Source organism: Malaya genurostris, chromosome 3 (genome assembly GCF_030247185.1).
Source record: "Malaya genurostris strain Urasoe2022 chromosome 3, Malgen_1.1, whole genome shotgun sequence".
Taxonomy (NCBI): Eukaryota; Metazoa; Arthropoda; class Insecta; order Diptera; family Culicidae; genus Malaya; species Malaya genurostris.
In genome coordinates this window covers 53,135,289-53,153,388 of record NC_080572.1, presented here as the reverse complement: position 1 = coordinate 53,153,388, position 18,100 = coordinate 53,135,289, and the positions used below count along the sequence as shown (strand labels likewise).

At 34.0% G+C, this 18,100-nt stretch overlaps 1 protein-coding gene across 4 annotated transcripts in view; it reads right to left on the bottom strand.

The window, feature by feature from the left end:
• Positions 1–822: 822 nt before the first annotated feature.
• The window catches only part of LOC131435384 (sodium-dependent nutrient amino acid transporter 1-like), a 41,169-nt gene continuing 23,891 nt past the window's right edge, over positions 823–18,100 (bottom strand). For all 4 annotated transcript variants that reach the window (XM_058603205.1, XM_058603206.1, XM_058603207.1 and 1 more), the window contains exons 3-6: positions 2,367–2,482; positions 2,031–2,289; positions 1,321–1,964; positions 823–1,266 (exon numbers count right to left, since the gene is read on the bottom strand). In XM_058603205.1, coding sequence (XP_058459188.1) covers positions 1,019–1,266; positions 1,321–1,964; positions 2,031–2,289; positions 2,367–2,482 — 1,267 coding nt within the window. In that variant the 3' untranslated portion in view covers positions 823–1,018. The remainder of the gene's footprint in view (positions 1,267–1,320; positions 1,965–2,030; positions 2,290–2,366; positions 2,483–18,100) is intronic.

The following is an 18,100-nucleotide window of genomic DNA, read 5'->3' as shown; positions in this document are numbered from 1 at the left end:
GTAAATTTGCGTGAACTGCGACGCTCGATTTATGTGCATCTAATAAGATGTAAAATCACAGGGGTTTTGTTAAGTGTGTAGGTATCACTTCCCGGTGGAAATCAAGTGAAATGAATATACACACATAAAAAAAACCCTGTGATTTTACATCTTATTAGATGCACATAAATGGAGCGTCGCAGCTCACGCAAATTTACGAGGAAGAACATTTAATATTGTGTCTAAAACTCCATACATGGAATGCATTGAAATAAAAAAAAAGAATAATGAGAGCAACCGTCGCGACTTGAACCGAGAATCATTGGATCGCAAGTACGTCCGTTAATCGACCGAGCCACATGAGCTTGCATCTGCTTGGCTGGTAAAAGGTGAATTTGAATTCATACAGTCGCACCTGCTAGCAGAATTCAAGTTACAGTCGAAACCAGTAAAATTCAAGCTCATCTAACATTAAGTCATTACAAATGAGATTTTCCGTCATTTGACAAATTAGGTCTTTATGAATTACATCGTATGAAGGATTAAGTCACCTGTAAAATTCAAAATTTTTTGGTGTGTAGGTTCATATTGCAAAAGTCGCTTTAGAGCAAAAATATAATTACCTAGATAAGCTCGTGGGTATTACGAACATCACCTTACTAAAATTTAGTGGGAAAATGATACTGATAATAGGGAAAATCAAGTTAAGTGACATGTAAGTTAAGAGAATGTGAAAGTGGAAGTGAGAACGGTAACAAGGGCCACAGTTTCCTCTGGTTTGTCTCGACAGGAATTCAATGGGATTCAGCAGCACCACCACAAAACAAAGTAATGATACAACACTTTTCGCGAATGCAGTATGTATATTACACTAACTTGATATTGACAAAATAGCAATGGTTTTTGGTTGTTGCAAAAAAAAACGCGATAGCTTCGACGGTTAACTAATCCATGGAAAAAATCCCGTTTTATTAACTGGCACATCTGGTTCTACCCAGCAGTGTAGTACCTTCGCAGCTTGCTTTAGAACTTGAAATTATCAATGAAAAACATTATCGATAGCTTTTCTGAAAACATTGCGTCGCACTGATAGTGTTTGTTGATGTTTATACACCATTTCGTGATATTTTGCATTCAGTTCCGCATCCTCCGGACCCCAGTCGTATGTTGGCTTGAAGCAATTCAGAACTCGATTCAGCATTCTTGGATCTTTTCGTCTCATAAACGTGTACACCGCCCAGGCTGGCAACTGTAGAACACCGCCAGCAAAAACGCACCAACCGAATGCTGAATGTAAAGCTTATTAAACATTATTTAAAATATTTCGTTAATCAAACATACCATACATTCCGTCAGTGAAAACGTAGCCATGGTATGTAAGACTCTGGTAGGTCAAAATGTGATAGAACAAAATGGCAACCAATAAAACCGGGGTTACAAACGCCCAACATATCCGCCAGTATAGACCGGTTTTAATGTTCAACATGAACTCAATATCCCGGCAAAGTCGTCCAACTCCGTAGATCCAGGCAAATGTAAGAATCTCGAATACTGCCAGCACCAGAGCAACGAAGGATGCTCCGTAGAAATCCAGGAAGTTGAGCATAAACTGTCCTCCCGGGGTGGTGTAAATTATTCCTATACCGAATCCAGCAATCGCTATTACAAATGCCACCAGCGAAGGTTTCAAATTGGGAAACCGATCTCGAATAACGGTCATAATGGTGGTAGCCATTCCTACGTTGCTTCCAATCCCTAGGACAAACAGCATCAGAAAGAAGACGATAGCAAAGAACTGTGGCCAAAATTTGAATCTGGCGATGGCATCAGGATATGTTATAAAGGCAAGACCGGTACCACCACGAACTACACTGCTAATGTCATCGACGTCCATTGCATGGGCCAAGTGGCCAATAATACCAAATACTATCAGCCCCGCTATCATTGAGGTACAGGTGTCCAGTAAAGTAACGATTGTAACATCTCTGAAACGAAGATGCAGTGTCTTACACTTTTTGGTTTAGGATCATCACTCAAAGTTTGAAACAAACCTGTACACATTGTTCGAAAATCGATTGTACGAAGAGTACATTATAACATTTCCGAAACAAACCGTCAACGAAAAGAACATCTGGGTGACAGCGGAGTACCACACTTTGGCCTCGAAGATTCGATCCCACTGGGGCTTTACAAAATACAGCATTCCGCTGCCAGCTCCTTCTAGTGTACTTGCCCGAATCAACAGAAGTATCATGACGACGTACGGGAAGATCGCCAGAAAGTAGGAGGCCTTTCCGGAACTTCGGATGCCTAGAAGTATAATGCAAATTCAATGATGCAAATATACTAATGTATATATAATAGGTCAAGGAATGAATTTTATTTACCTTTTATTAACGTCAAACAAATACAAATCCAGGGTAAAAGAAGACACAATACTAATTTCCAATCCGGATTACCAATACCGTTGTCGATGTTGCTGGATTCCTTGAGAACGTCATTTCTGTAAACAATATATGACTTGGATTAGAGAGGAATAAAATAATGCCATTCTTCTGGTAATTAATGAAATCTAAATGCGGGCGACTATGCAACGGAACGGTGCAAGTTTCGAAAACGCGATATTTTTTCCGTTTCCTACTTTCAATTTTGCCTTTTTCAGAATAAATGATACAGGATTACTGGAATTTTTGTTCGGAGCTACGGAGAGCTATAGCAGAATATACTAGTCGACTCGGTTCGATGGGATCAGAAAATATATGTATGTGAATCTACGTTTCATATCTACTCCGTTTTCTAAACCGATCTCAACAGTCGTAGGATTGTTCGAATGCTACTATTGGGTAATTGATCAAGGTCGAAGATCAACTGGCGGGAACTTCTGGTTCCACAGATGAAACGGTAAGTGAAAGTGAAAGTTTTTTTCTATCTGTTCAATATTCTCGGAAATGACTAAACCGATATGAACAAACTTAGGCTCATTTTAAAGCCATTAAACATGGGTGGAAGGCAAGGTCCGTATCCGTGTATTTTGAGATCATGTACATTTCTATTTTAAATGACGATAATTCACTGCATTAATCATTCGTGAGTAGCACGGAAAGAAGTAGTCCGAGATTGTTCCTTTGAAAAATCGGAAAACATCTTCTAAATATGTAGGTCATATTAGTCGACGGGCATATAAACTTCTTTTGGTAATACTGGTTTCGAATTCAAGTTCCGGAATTAGCGGTATAAAATTCCAAAACGAAACTCACATCGATTTCTCAGAGATGACTTGCACACCAGATTTTTCTCTAGGATGCCGGTAAAGTGTTACTGACTTTCAAACAACTGAACATCCAGCAATCAACTAAGTAGAAGTTTCATTTGCTGAATGATCAGCAGAGTTCCATTAATTTTCGATCTGTTATAATTCTACTGACTGATTTCGGTGAAATTTACAAGATAATCCTCAAATATATAAACATCTTAATCGGTGACGTGTTACTGTTTTTCGGTAATTTTTTTTTGAGATCTGTGAAAGGAAGGAGCATTTTATTTAATCAAAACATATTTTTTTCAATTCATTAATTAATTCCAAAAATGATTTACACGAATATAATGATCTTTCGGTTGTCGTCTTTAGCGTTCGAATTTCAGTAAAATATCATCAATCATTTTATGATAGAGCTAAATGAAAAGCTGTAAAAGGCTTTTTGAATATGTTCACCCGAAGTTAACTTACCATCAGAAATCAGTATTTCTATTTTTCCACAGTAATTAATTTGCACCAAAAATCTTTCTCTATAGATATCGAAATACTGAGAACTTCGCTTTCGAAAATTATGTTATATGACAGATCTGTATTTATTCTGAATTTACTGAAATTCTTCATTATTCTAATGAACTTACTTAAACTAGGTCAAACATTTACTGAGCTCGACAAAAGAAATGACATTTCAGACCGTGTCAGTAGATGTTTTGGAGGACGGGTGTAGCATGATGGGTTAATCGTTGTCTTTCGTGCAGCTCGATCCCGCACATAAGGTCAGACATTTTTTTTTACCTTAAGAGAATGACCTTAAGGTTGAAACCTCTATAATCAGAAAAAATGTAAATGAGTCTTAACGTTTACATAGGATTTGCCGATATTCAGTAGTTCTTTGATAGATGACCGTAAGTTGAAATCAGGTGACCTGTGTTCAAATCAGGTGACCGTTGTGATTATAATAATTACCGTCCTATATCTACATTGTCCGTATTCAACAAAATATTTGAAAAACTTCTAGTCACTAGACTTATCGAATTCCTAAGTAAGCATAATATCCTCTTTAAATTCCAATATGGCTTCAGACAAGGTTCTAGCACCCAAACCGCTATAATTGAATTAGTTGACGAAATTATAAGCGAGATCGATAGTAAAAATATAGTTGGTGCATTATTTTTAGACCTTAAAAAAGCTTTTGACACACTAGATCATAGTATACTATTGGACAAACTCGATTGCTATGGGATAAGGGGCATTGCTAACTCAATTATCCGTAGTTACTTGACTAATAGAAAACAATTTGTATCCATCGAAAGTGACAGTAGCAATCTTGCTCCAATAAACATTGGTGTTCCACAAGGAAGTAATATTGATCCACTATTGTTTCTTTTATATATTAATGATATAGGTAATTTACATCTTAAAGGAACTCCACGACTATTCGCCGACGACACAGCTCTGTTCTATCCTGACAGTGACATCAATGCTATTATTAACTCAATGGAAAGTGATTTAAGAACTCTTGATCAATATTTCAATGCGAACTTATTATCATTAAATGCCACAAAGACTAAGTATATGATTTTCCGTTCCACAAGGAAAATTATACCAACGCATAATCATCCCCAGCTTGGACACAATATTATTGAAAAAGTTGACTATTTCAAGTATCTGGGCATATATTTCGACCCCACATTAACCTGGGCTCACCACATAAAGTTTGTTGCCAAGCACGTGGCGTCGTACTGCGGTGTTTTATGGAGAGTCAAGTCCTTTGTTCCCCAGCGTGTGCTGTTAAATTTTTATTTTGCTTATATCCATTCACAGCTCAACTACTTGGTATCGGTGTGGGGGCGAGCCGCTAGTTCTTATCTGAAGAAACTCCAAACTCTACAAAACAGATGCCTAAAAATCATTTTCAATAAACCCTTACTATTCTCGACTCTATTGTTATACTCTGACAGAAACCATAATGTTTTACCAATAACATACTTATGTGATGTCCAAACGTTGCTATTCATCCATGATAATTTGTATAAATCCACAGTACACCATAACCTACAGTTCCCAACTATATCCCATTCTATAACAACACGCCGTAGTAACAATTTGTTTCGTGTTCGAGCAGCTACAAGCCTTGGTCAAAAACGGATCCTTTTTGTTGGTCCAACTAAATATAATGCACTTCCGCCTGACATGCGAGGAATAAGCAATCGTGCCACATTTGCGGCTAGACTAAAGTACCATTTTAAGCACAGACTGAACGAGATATTTAGCTAATTTAGTTTTTTTGTCTTATAATGTAATGTATTTATCGTCAACAGTATTTCATATTAATAACTAATTACCTAGCGTAGTAATTAAATTGTGGATCCCTTAAAAGGAAATCTTTTCCACTGGGACTCCACTTTAATAACTTGCACATCAAACCATGAATAAATAGAATCTCAGCGGACTTTGTATCAAAATTAAATTTGTATTTCTAGTATTATTATTGCCAGTGTCTATTTGTTTCTTGTTTTTCCGCTGAGACTAGTTGCGTCCACTACCAGGGGGCTTCAAATGGAAGCTTTTTGGTGTGGGGGAGTGTGGTTGGCATTCTAAAAATAAAAAAAAATAAAAAAAAAAAAAAAAACTTTTGCATTATTCTGCATATCGTTCAGTAAAAATAATATTTTATAGATCGTAGTCGCAAGTATATTCACATAAAAAAGAAATTTAATGTGTAAGGTTTGAGGACCTGTTGAACTTATCGAAATTTCAAGATGTTCTACAATTGTTTTAGAATTGTTATGTTCGCAAAAATTTTCACATGGCTATGTAAAACGGGAGTAACTAAAACAATTGTGCAACTTATTATAAAATTTTCCAATCGGCTGTCATAATTGTATTGGACACAATATACATCGAAATTGCTATAAATCTCTTGTGGAAGAAAAAATAGTGAAATGATGCTCTCCGCAAGGCAAAAAATGATTTTCTACTGAGTCCGCATAGTTTTGGCTGCCTCATGAATTTTTAGGTAAGTGTGTGCTGTTTTCTTTAGTTTAAGAAAAGCAATGATATAAAATTTAAAACTTGCAAAAATGTTGTGCAAGATTCATATGTTTTAAATGTACACAAAACTATGTTTGAAATGTACACATTATGCGGACATATATACATCAATGGAAAGCTAAAGTCCCTAACTAACAACTGTATAAAAAATTAAGTTGATTTAATCGATTGAAAAAACTTTTTTATAAATTTAGTAAAGTGATCAATTTTGGCCATTTCAAAAAAGGTGTTCGGTTACCGGCATGCCAAGAAATTTCGCTAAAAATAGAAAAATATAAATAAAGACTGCAATTATTCAAAGAAAAAATGGAATTTATTCTTTTCGGAGGCGTTTTGGACAAAAATCTTCATTGTCTGGTGGTGATTTCGCTTTGGCTCTCTTGGCCGATGATTTGAATGGTGGCGCCTTTGGTGTTGATTAGACCGGTCTTCCACCGGCTTCGCGGGATTGAATACGTTGCTGCAGTCGAATTTATTGACTTCTTATCCACTAAGCAACGTTTAATGGCATTAATCAGTGCATTAAAGTGCATTTTTCTCGACTTGGACAATTTGTTTGAAGTCGCCATGGCTAACAGAACCAGAGAACCAAAGTTTTTACTTATATGACGGATGTATTGAACCAGTCAAGTTGTCCACGTGTGGCATATCACCAGAGATGACAGGTAATACAATAAGTTTAGCTAACAAAAACGAAAAGATCGCGCCAATTTTCGAATGTCTGTAATTTCTCGAATCGAAGTTTCAAAAGTGTGTAAAAATTCTTTAGACGGAAAAAGGGTTACATGTTAACAAAGAAATTTGATAATTTACAGAAAAATTTGCTGACTTGGCATCTCTGCATATCACTGACAATTTTTCGCGATTTGTCGAAAAAATTGGGTTCCGGTAACCGAAATCGGTAGATATTTTGAAATGATGAAAAAAAGCTTTGATTGCTAAAATTTTGATTAAATCACGAAATAGATCGATTTCACCTCATAAGTATGCACTCACCTTTTCGATTGATGCTTTTCAATTTTTGAAACTATAAAAAAGTCATAAAAAACTTTTGTGTTGATTTTCACGCAATTAAAATTTGTTTTGAACGCACCACAAAGTTCAACCGCCTGTTTGCTTCAGTATTCGGCACAGAAAAAAACGTGCTGCTATTACACACACATGACATTTGTCGGAATGACGCTATCTGCTTTCTGTCAAAAGTTACGGTGGGGTGCAGGCAACCGAACATCAAGATAGTGAACGAAAAGTTAAGTTCATTACTGCTTTAGCAACTTGTTTTTGCAACTCCTGCACATGTGCTAACCAAAATAATACCTACAGTGCGTATCACATAAGTCGGGCCCGGGAAAATGAATAAATAAATAAATATATATATATATATATATATATATATATATATATATATATATATATATATATATATATATATATATATATATATATATATATATATATATATATATATATATATATATATATATATATATATATATATATATATATATATATATATATATATATATATATATATATATATATATATATATATATATATATATATATATACTATTGTTGTTCAGTTCAACTAGAAGATTTAACCCCTTAACGCTCAAGGGAAATATGTTTCCCTTTTATAAAAATCGTTATAGATTGTTCAATTACTATTAAATCGATGTTTTTTTTTACTGAATGTTCAAGAAAACTTATGTCCAAGGTACAAATTTGTTTCTGAATGAATAAGTAAAAAGAACTATCAATCTTTATTGCGCTAAAAAACTTTGTGCAAAATGACGTATAGAAAATAGAACACATAATAAATGTGTTATGTGCAACTTTCACAAGTACATGAAATCGTTTCGTAGAATGCCATAACTAACTATTTATTTTACTATTGTGATAATTAAAGTAATTAAAGCAATAAATTAAATTACGGCATGATAAACCCAACTCTTCTTGTATTTATTTCTAAGAATTAAAGGGAAAAATATTTCCCATGAAATTATAGGAAACGTATGCACCCTGCTATGTTTTTCTGGTGATATTCCTTTAATTTACCCTCCAATAGCCAAAATGTTGTCTTGTACTGACATATTTCGTCCTGTACATCTTATGGTCGTGAGAGGGTTAAACTGATAAAAAAACAAAACGTAGAGCATTTCTTTCCGAAATATTAACATGATAATGTTTCCTGTTATTTAGAAAATATAAGTCGTTGCGTGAACCATTTTCTATTCAGCTCACTGTTACCGTCGATGCCATATTAGAAAATATTAGTTTCATCAAAATCGTCTGAAAATTGTAGGAGTGTTTGAATATATGTAATTGAAATACTATTCCGATGATTCCCATTGAAAATAATAGACTGTTATATTCACTGACATTGGTGTACAAAAAAACACCTTAATTCAAAAGCTCTTGAAAATTTCGGGCGTACGAATACATGTTTCACAATAAAAATGCAGTTCGTTCTCGATTGTTCATTTACAAACACACAGAAGATCAACTCTAGAATATGTAGCATTATCATTTTTCATGCGCAGATTATTCTACAAGATCCATATTTGTGTTAAGAGCAGTTGAATAGAAAATCAAATGTGACACTTAACATATTCATTAGAAATTAATTCCATGTCTTGTTTACATAACGTAGTAGTTTTCACGAGTTTCACAATCGTTTTTTCGCTGATTTTATTACTGCTTTTGTAATGGAATCGACTCATGCTTTTTGTATTAGTTGCATAATCGTTGTGAATTCGTTATAATTCGTAATAACGGAAGAACTTGAAGATATATTGCACAACACAGAAAAATTGCGCTTTTTCCACAAAACATCAGTTACTGGAATTGTAATATAAACTAACTTGATAAATGGCACAATCAGTAGAAAAATACAGTTGCGTATTGCTCGTGTAGACTCTTAAAACTTGTTTTCACTGAAGTTGTTGGACTACTGAGAACATGCCTGGAACCAGTGGCGTGCCGAGGAAATTTGGCACCCGAGGCAAAATAAGAGATTTGCCACTTTGCCGCCCCCTATCAATGGTTGCGCCCGGGGTCAAGTAAGCAATGTATAGCTCCTGAAATATGAACAGCAAACAAAAAATAGACATTCTCTGCTGAAGTTCTTGCTGTGGCGCAGTGTAGTTCCGAAGGACAGCATTCCACGTAATTCTTGGAATATCTCATGTGTCTTAGAATAAAGGGCCGCTCGGGTTTTATCGAAAAGTATTGAAGGAATTTATTTGATTTTTTTACTGTAAGTTGAGACCTCCGTTCAAATTTCATCAAAAATATATGTATGTATTTTTACATTTCCCAAAAATTACCTTTTCAAATCGTTGCAACTCGGAAACTGTTAATTGTACAAAAATGGCGTTCAGGAGGAAGTTGTAGGGAATCGATTGGGTACTCTAAAAAAATATACACTGAAAAAAAATTTGATTTTTTTCTCAATAATTACAAAATAATCCGAAAAAGTTAAATAAAAAAAATCGGGGTTTTAATTTTTTTGATAATTTTTATTTTAAAGCTGTTATTAAAACCTACATATTGCTGGCTGTCCCATCCGTGCCTTTTGAAAAATGTAGAAGTTACAGCTAAAACAATATACAAATATAATCGAAATTTCAAGTTCTCGTTGAAAGATAATCATTTAAGCAGTAGAACTAACGTAACTACGTCAAAACGAATAAACACATGTAGAATCAAAGAGGTGTGCCAGTTGACTACCTACTGTTTACAACCAACGTACGTACCGGCGAATTGCTTACCTATATTCTACCTATTTCACATATGAATAGCTATGCATCGTAGAACAGATATCTCTTTCGAAACAGTTACAATACTACAATATGTTTTTCCCAAAGTGTTGTAAACCTTTTCCAGATTCCATTTCCAGATCGAGGAATTTCCAGATCGAAATATTGGATTTAGTACATTTGCAGCATTAAGAGCAAAACACTGCAAGTTGCTTGGAAGTTCTGGTTCACATAAGATATGTGTTTGCACAATCCATGAGAATATTTCATTAATGATTCATGCTGTTGGAAAATATTTCAAGTGTGATGATAAGAATAATTATTTAGAAAAGCTAACTCATCAAAAAGATCCTGCTACCTCCGTAAATGCAAAAGTTGTCCAGCGACACAAGATCTGGATAGAAGCGTTTTAGACAATTTCGAGGAACGTGATTTGACTGAGATAAGATTTGAACAATGGGCTTCTACTGACAGATGTGATCTAGAGAAATTTGTCAAACCAGTAGAAGAATTTGCAGCATATTTTTGCGAAAAATTAGAAAAACTTGTGACTCATGATTTTATTAAAAATCAGTAATCTGATTTTCTTAAAAAGTCAAAATCTAATTTAAAGACAGGAAAAATTGTAATTATTTCGGATTTTTCAGAAAATTTTTCATTTGTGCTTCAGGATGCTGTTCAAAGCCACTATTGTAGCAATGATCAAGCAACCATTCATCCGTTTGAAATTTATTATAGAGAATTTGAAGAGCTTAAACATTTAAGTTTCATTGTAATTTCAGAAGTGCTTAAACACGGTACCATCGCGGTTTAAGTGTTTATTTCACACTTAATGTCATTTTTGAAAGACAAAATCAAAATAAAAAAAGCAATATTTATGTCTGAGGGAGCTGCCTCGCAGTACAAAAACAGAAAAAAATTTGCAAGTCTCTGTAAATTTAAATCAATGTATAACATTGATGCTGAGTGGCATTTTTTGCAACTTCTCATGGTAAAGGACCATGTGATGCACTCGGGGGTACTTTAAAGTGAAAGGCACGACGTGAAAGCTTGGTTAAACTACATGAACACCCAATCATAACTACAAAACAATTATATGAATGGGCAGAGCAGAGACGTCGAGATGCATTCACGACCATGTCTTTTTGTTACGTGTCACAAGAAGAATATGAACGGGGTGTGACCGAGTGGAGTAGTGTTTATAAGGATACCAAAATGATTCCAGGCACAGAGAAATACCATTCTTTCGTTCCGATTTCAGAAACCACAATCGTCACAAGACTGTATTCGAATGACGATGCACGTAGTACTCATACAATTTTCAAAAACTTAAAACCTTAAATGTAATTATGAATGTACATGTAATAATTATAGATATAGCAAGCAAATAAACAATTCATGGAAATATAAAAAATTGTGTTATGATTAAATATCCAAGTATCTCAAGAACAGCTACTTCTAGATAAAAGGATATCATGAACAAAGTTTTGCCTTTAACCTGTAGAATAATATTCTACTCAGTTTTTGCAATGACTGAGCGGAAACATATATTGGAGAAGCCAAATGAAAGAAAAACTAACAGAAAAGATTTTTTGGAAAAAGATACGCTCAGAGACAGAACCTGCGTTCTTATGCATTCCGTGCATACGCGCTACCATTTCGCCACTCTCAATCTTGTTTTAGTCACTCTAAAACGCCAGTCAGACACAATAGCGCGTACATCGAACATGGTCTACATCCTGGCCGTCACCCGGCCATACCTTATATCCAAACATCCTCTCTGTCCATCAAACACTAGTCTTCTCGCTTTATACCTATTTCTCCGTTCAAGCATTGAGTAGGAGAGTGTATTTATAATCGCTTGTCACCTTCTTTAATGGTGCCAGTCGCTGGCTGGACATATTCTACTGTTTAAATGATTATCTTTCAACGAGAACTTGATATTTCGAATATATCTGTAAATTGTTTTAGCTGTAACTTCTTCGTTCTTCAAAAGGCATGGATCATCAATCTGTAGGTTTCAATAACAGCTTGAAAATAAAAGTTATCAAAAAAAAAATAAAACCTTGATTTTTTTTATTTAATTTTTTCGGATTATTTTGTAATTATTGAGAAGAAAATCAAAAATTTTATCAGTGTATAATTTTTTTAGAGTACCCAATCGATTCCCTACAACTTCTTCCAGAACGCCTTTTTTGTTCAATTAACCGTTTCCGAGTTACAACGATTTGAAAAAGGCAATTTTTGTGAAATTCAAAAATACATATCCCTTTTTTTAAAAACAGTCTTGAGTCGGATTGACCTCTCCATCGGTTCAAAAACTTATGGTTTGCCATACTGAAGCCATGTGCAAAGTTTCATCCAAATCGGAGAGGGTCGATTCTGGTTTTGTCACTTTTTCGCCTACTCATTCCTGGAATTGCTCATTGAGAACCATAATTGTATACCCAAAGAATTATGCGAAATTTTCCTTCACTATACTGTATTCAACCTAGTGTTATTTGGAGTAGAACTTTCTGAAGATTTTGTATATAAAATGCATAGCACTGACTCAGAATAGATTCGACCTCAACTCGTCACTATCACGAAGGTTTCAGCCTCCATAAAAGGTTTTTTCAGAACCACCATTATTTAATTATAACGTACTACAATGGTTATTTCGTAATATTTAATTGTATGTCAGAATGTTTAATGTAACTAATCTGTACTTTAGTTTAGGTGTATCGTTTCAAAATCTAGTAGTGAAAAAGGTGAAAGCTTGCACAATACACACAGTTGATCAGCTAATTGATATTCGGAAGTATAAAGAAAAAGTATCAGTTCTTCGTATTCACGACATCCAGTTATGTCTTTGACATTAGACACCCGTACTTTTATTATTTGAAAAGAAAAATAAATTATCTAATTTTTGAGACGATAAAGTAAATAAAAGATGAAAATACGTAAGAAGTTATCTACACATTAAAATTCAGTAAAAAGAAAACGCGAAGTGAATGTATTTCGTCAAATTTAGAAATCAGTTTCGTTTCAAATAATTTTTGCCTTTCTCATATAGGAAGGTTATGCAATCACTTGAAATATCGATCAGCAAAAATTCATATACCATTTGACTCAGTTCATCGAGCTGAGCAATGTCTGTGTGTGTATGTGTCAAATAATTTCACTAGGTTTTCTCGGAGATGGCTAAAAAGATTTTGACAAACTTAGATTCAAATCAAAGATCCTAAATTTCATTTGGATGCGACTTCCGGTTCCGGAGTGTTAAATATTTTACACCGTCACTTAAGCCGGCGAAACAAAAAACGCAAAAAAAAAGTCATGCTCAAAAATAGATATCACTCACTTTTCTCAAAATTTGTCGATGTTTCCAATCTTAGGGTCAAATGAAAGGTCTCAAGGTCCTACCAAAAGTTACTGCATATTTTCGGATTCAACCGTCCTTTAGAGTACGATGCAAAATCGTATAAAAACATCAAAATTTGAATAAAAACTAGAAGAGTTTGTACGTCATGTTAGTTGCTGGCCGTACGAACCGACTTCGATTATACCAGTTCTCGGGTTCCGGTGCTGGAAGTACATATAATTTCAAGTATACCATATATATAAATATGAATCACTCTTGCGATTCACGAGAGACATCACAGTAAAGTGCGGTGGTGTAAAAGGTTACTAATACACTACAATTTTTTTAATGCACATATGACAGCTTTTCCAATCAGTACGCTGAACCAAACAACTCCAAATATATGGGATATTTTTCGATATACACTGCACGAAAAAATAAGCTGGAAATTCGGTTTAGAATCTCAATCTGATACTAACTCGGAAGAGAACATATTGTTTTATAAAAATCCCTATTTACATAAATGTGTGTGAGATGTACACGCAAAACTAAAAAAATAATTTCAAAGATAGTTCAAGAATTTTACCAAAATTTACGAATTATGTACTAGAATTTCTTGATTTAAAAAATTATTCCATTTGTACTCATGTTTACTGTGATAATGATTACGGTTCCAGTTATATAAATGCACAATATCAGGTAGTTTAATAAATAAAAAAATAAATAAATGCTTTAAAACAAAATAATTTAGTATATAAATAAAACGTAACTTGTCATTCGCCTCAACGAGAGCTATCAATTGAAGTAAAAGTAATAAGTATAAGTTATTCTTATGATTACTGTATTGCACTTATCATACTATTCATTAATTTTTTTCAGAGCTAAACAAACTTTCCATTTGTTCCATTTTTGAACGGTTCGTCTGTTGATTGAAATTCATCTACTCTTTAGAAAATAAATATCGAAATTTCAAATTTTGACTAAAAGTTTAAACTTTTCACAAAACAGTTCACAGCAAGGGGCAGATCGCTTAGGGTATGCACTTTTAATTCATAGACTATATATAAAATATAATATTTATATATATATTTCTTTTACATTCTAACTTTCCCTGAGAGAAAAGATAATGTGCAGTTATTTTAAATTCAATGTCATGTACGCAATGACAAAACATATCGCAATCAAAGTAACTTGTAATACACCGTTCATTTCATTTTAATTTTGTTGATATAGTGATCTGCCAAACATTGCCCTCAAAGGCTATAAGTTTAAATTTTTTAAATATCATTTATTTTACGCCGGCTTTAACCAATAAGTTTCGTCTTTTCAGCCCTATTCATAACATTCATGAGCAAAGTTGAATACTACTTTATAACTCTTGAAAGGGAAGACGATAGGTCTAAAAAAGCGTAATTCTACATTATTTATAAGCGATATTTATATTCGTCAGAAAAAACACAGTTTAATATAAAAATGTTCACACCTCGATGTGGGCGTCATGCTCAATTATTTTTGACATTTCACTTCTGGGTGCACGCAAAACGCAAACTATTAATAGTGTAACTGTGATGTCTTTTTCGATTTGTATTGGATTCGTTAAAGTGATTCATATTGATAAATAATATATTTGATAATAGCGTTTTCTAAAGCACGACCTAGTTAATGCACATCGAAGAGAAATATTTTGAATAGATAAATATATATATATATATATATATATATATATATATATATATATATATATATATATATATATATATATATATATATATATAATATATATATATATATATATATATATATATATATATATATATATATATATATATATATATATATATATATATATATATATATATATATATATATATATATATACATATATATATATATATATATATATATATATATATATATATATATATATATATATATATATATATATATATATATATATATATATATATATATATATATATATATATATATATATATATATAAGAAAAAATCATTACACCACTTGTCATTACACCACTTGCTGTATTAAAACAGGTTTTTACTGTTTTCAATATACCGATTTATGTTATCTCTGTTAACTTTGTAATATTAACGGATTTGCAAAATAGTTTAGTTTTATCATTCAGTTTATAATCTTGAAAGACAAGCAATAACATGAAATAATGGAGTTATCAGAAATGAATCGTTGAAAATATCTCATAACTGCTAAAAGAAACTCCTGCAATTGTGGCCTTTTACGACATGGAAGCAGGAACCTAGTGGATCTATTATTGGCTCATTTTTTTGCACCGAATTCCACACGGCATCTAGGTTGGCATTGTCCGGAGAAAGATAATAGGTACTATCAATCTCCTAGTGGATCCCAGCCCCTACAAATAATTTAATTGCCGAGTAATAGCTTAACTTTTTATTATACACCTGAGTCACAAAGCGGTAATAATGAATTAACAAAGTTTGAGCGCAGTTTACTGGTCCATTCTAGGAGTAATGAATACTCGCAGAAATTCCATCCACTGCCAAAAAGCTCACAATAACGTTTAGCATCAAGGGCAACTTTCCCATGCCAACAACTCTTTCTAATTAAAAGTAATCTGTGTGTAAAGCAAATTAGAATCGTGTTGCCGTGAGTAAAATATGTGTTCCATTGCTCAAGTTTCCGTCACCGGAAGTTCATATCATTTGACTGGTAATCCGACTAGCAACGACATTTGGTTAATTCTCCTTGCCGGTGGCGGCTTATTTTCAAATCGTTTCAACCGGAAAGTTGAAACCTGAGCAAAACACGTGTCAATGTTCGTATCAAAATATTTGAATTGCAATTTACGGCTAAATTTGAGCTTCGAACTACAAAGCGTTTCCTGAAAAGTTTTTAATCATACATACAGTAGCGCTCAAAAGTCTTTTGTAGGTGGTAGTTTTTCGATAGTGTAGGCGTCTCTGTTACCAACAAAAGAGTGCATCAAAGTCTAACGACAAAATATGTTCAAACAAACCAATATAAACATATTTTAGCGAAGAACATCGTGAAGCGAGTGTTAAGATTTGAAAAAGATAAACATTCAAACGTCTTAAAACTGCTGGGTCACAAGTTTTTGCCGTTCTCATATAAAAAGGTTATGCAGTCATTGTGAAAACCGACTTTTTAACTTTTAATGTCATATACCATTCGACTCAGCTCGTCGAACTGAGCAAATGTCTGTGTTTGTGAGTGTTTTTTTAGGAGGTGAAATCGCCAGATCATCAAGCTACCTGTGAACTTGGTAAGTGGAAGTCGAACCCGAACTAGAACACCCCCTTAAGCTTCGTCCTCCTTTTCCTGCCGGGACTACCATAAGGTATTACTTCGGCAGGGGGGCTGTGCATCTATCTGCTGTCTATCGCCTCCGTGGCAAGAACTTCGACTTCTTCCCGGCATTCTCCAGTTACTGTGAGCACAACGTCATCCGCGAATCCAACAATCTTCACACCCCTGGGAAGCTTCAGCTTCAGTACTTCATCATACATCGCATTCCAGAGCGTTGGGCCGAGGACTGACCTTAGTGGAACACCTGCGGTGATTTGAATTCTTCTCTGACCTCCATCTGTTTCGTACAAAAGCATTCGATTACGGAAATAGCTTTTCAGGATTCTAAACAGATAAACCGGCACCTTCAGTCTGTGCAGTGAACGGGCGATTTCTTCCCAGCACACACTGTTGTGTGTGTGTGTGTGTGTGTGTGTGTGTGTGTGTGTGTGTGTGTGTGTGTGTGTGTGTGTGTGTGTGTGTGTGTGTGTGTGTGTGTGTGTGTGTGTGTGTGTGTGTGTGTGTGTGTGTGTGTGTGTGTGTGTGTGTGTGTGTGTGTGTGTGTCTGTGTGTGTCTGTGTGTATATGACAAATAACGTCACTCACTTTTCTCACAGTTGGCGTGAGCGATTTTCACAAACTTAGATTCAAACGAAAGGTCTTATGGTCCAATCGATCGCTATTGAATTTTATCTTTATCTGACTTCAAGTTCCGGAATTACAAGGTAATATGTGCAAATATATAAGAAATATATCCTAAGAAATCTCCTAACCGATTTTTACAAACTAAGATGCAAAAGAAAGGTCTTAAATTTTTTTAAAAAATCCCCTAAATTATTCAGATCCGACTTCTGGTTCCGGTATTACACTGCGATTAGTAAAAATTTCCAATTTCATTAGTATTATTTTAACAAGCAATGGCGAAACGAGGTGCAAAAACGGAACTCACTTTGATTTTCACAAATCATGATTCAAATTAAAGCTCTCAGTGTCTTAAAAGATACTGTGCAATTCCAGCCAGATCCTAATGATTCCGGTTCCAAAATTATTGGATACTGAATAACGAAACTTAAAAAACTATCATACAAAATTATGCAAAATCGGTACGCATCGGTACGTGCTTTTACGGAAGAAGAAGAATACGCACCCGCCTAGCACACAGCGTGCTTTGTTCAATTTTGTATAGCGTGCAGGGTTGCCATGTTTGAATCTATAAGTTGACAGAACTGTTTACAAATTGAAAAGGTGGTGGTAGTTTATACCAAAGAAAGTTTTTGATTTTATTCAAATTTGAAAAGAAAATCTTGAAAGAATCTTCCAGTGATGTTTTTGAAAACATAGCAGTTACGATATAACAATAAATTTGTTAATTTAATGTTCAGGCTTTTTTCAGAACCTGATGAAAAACA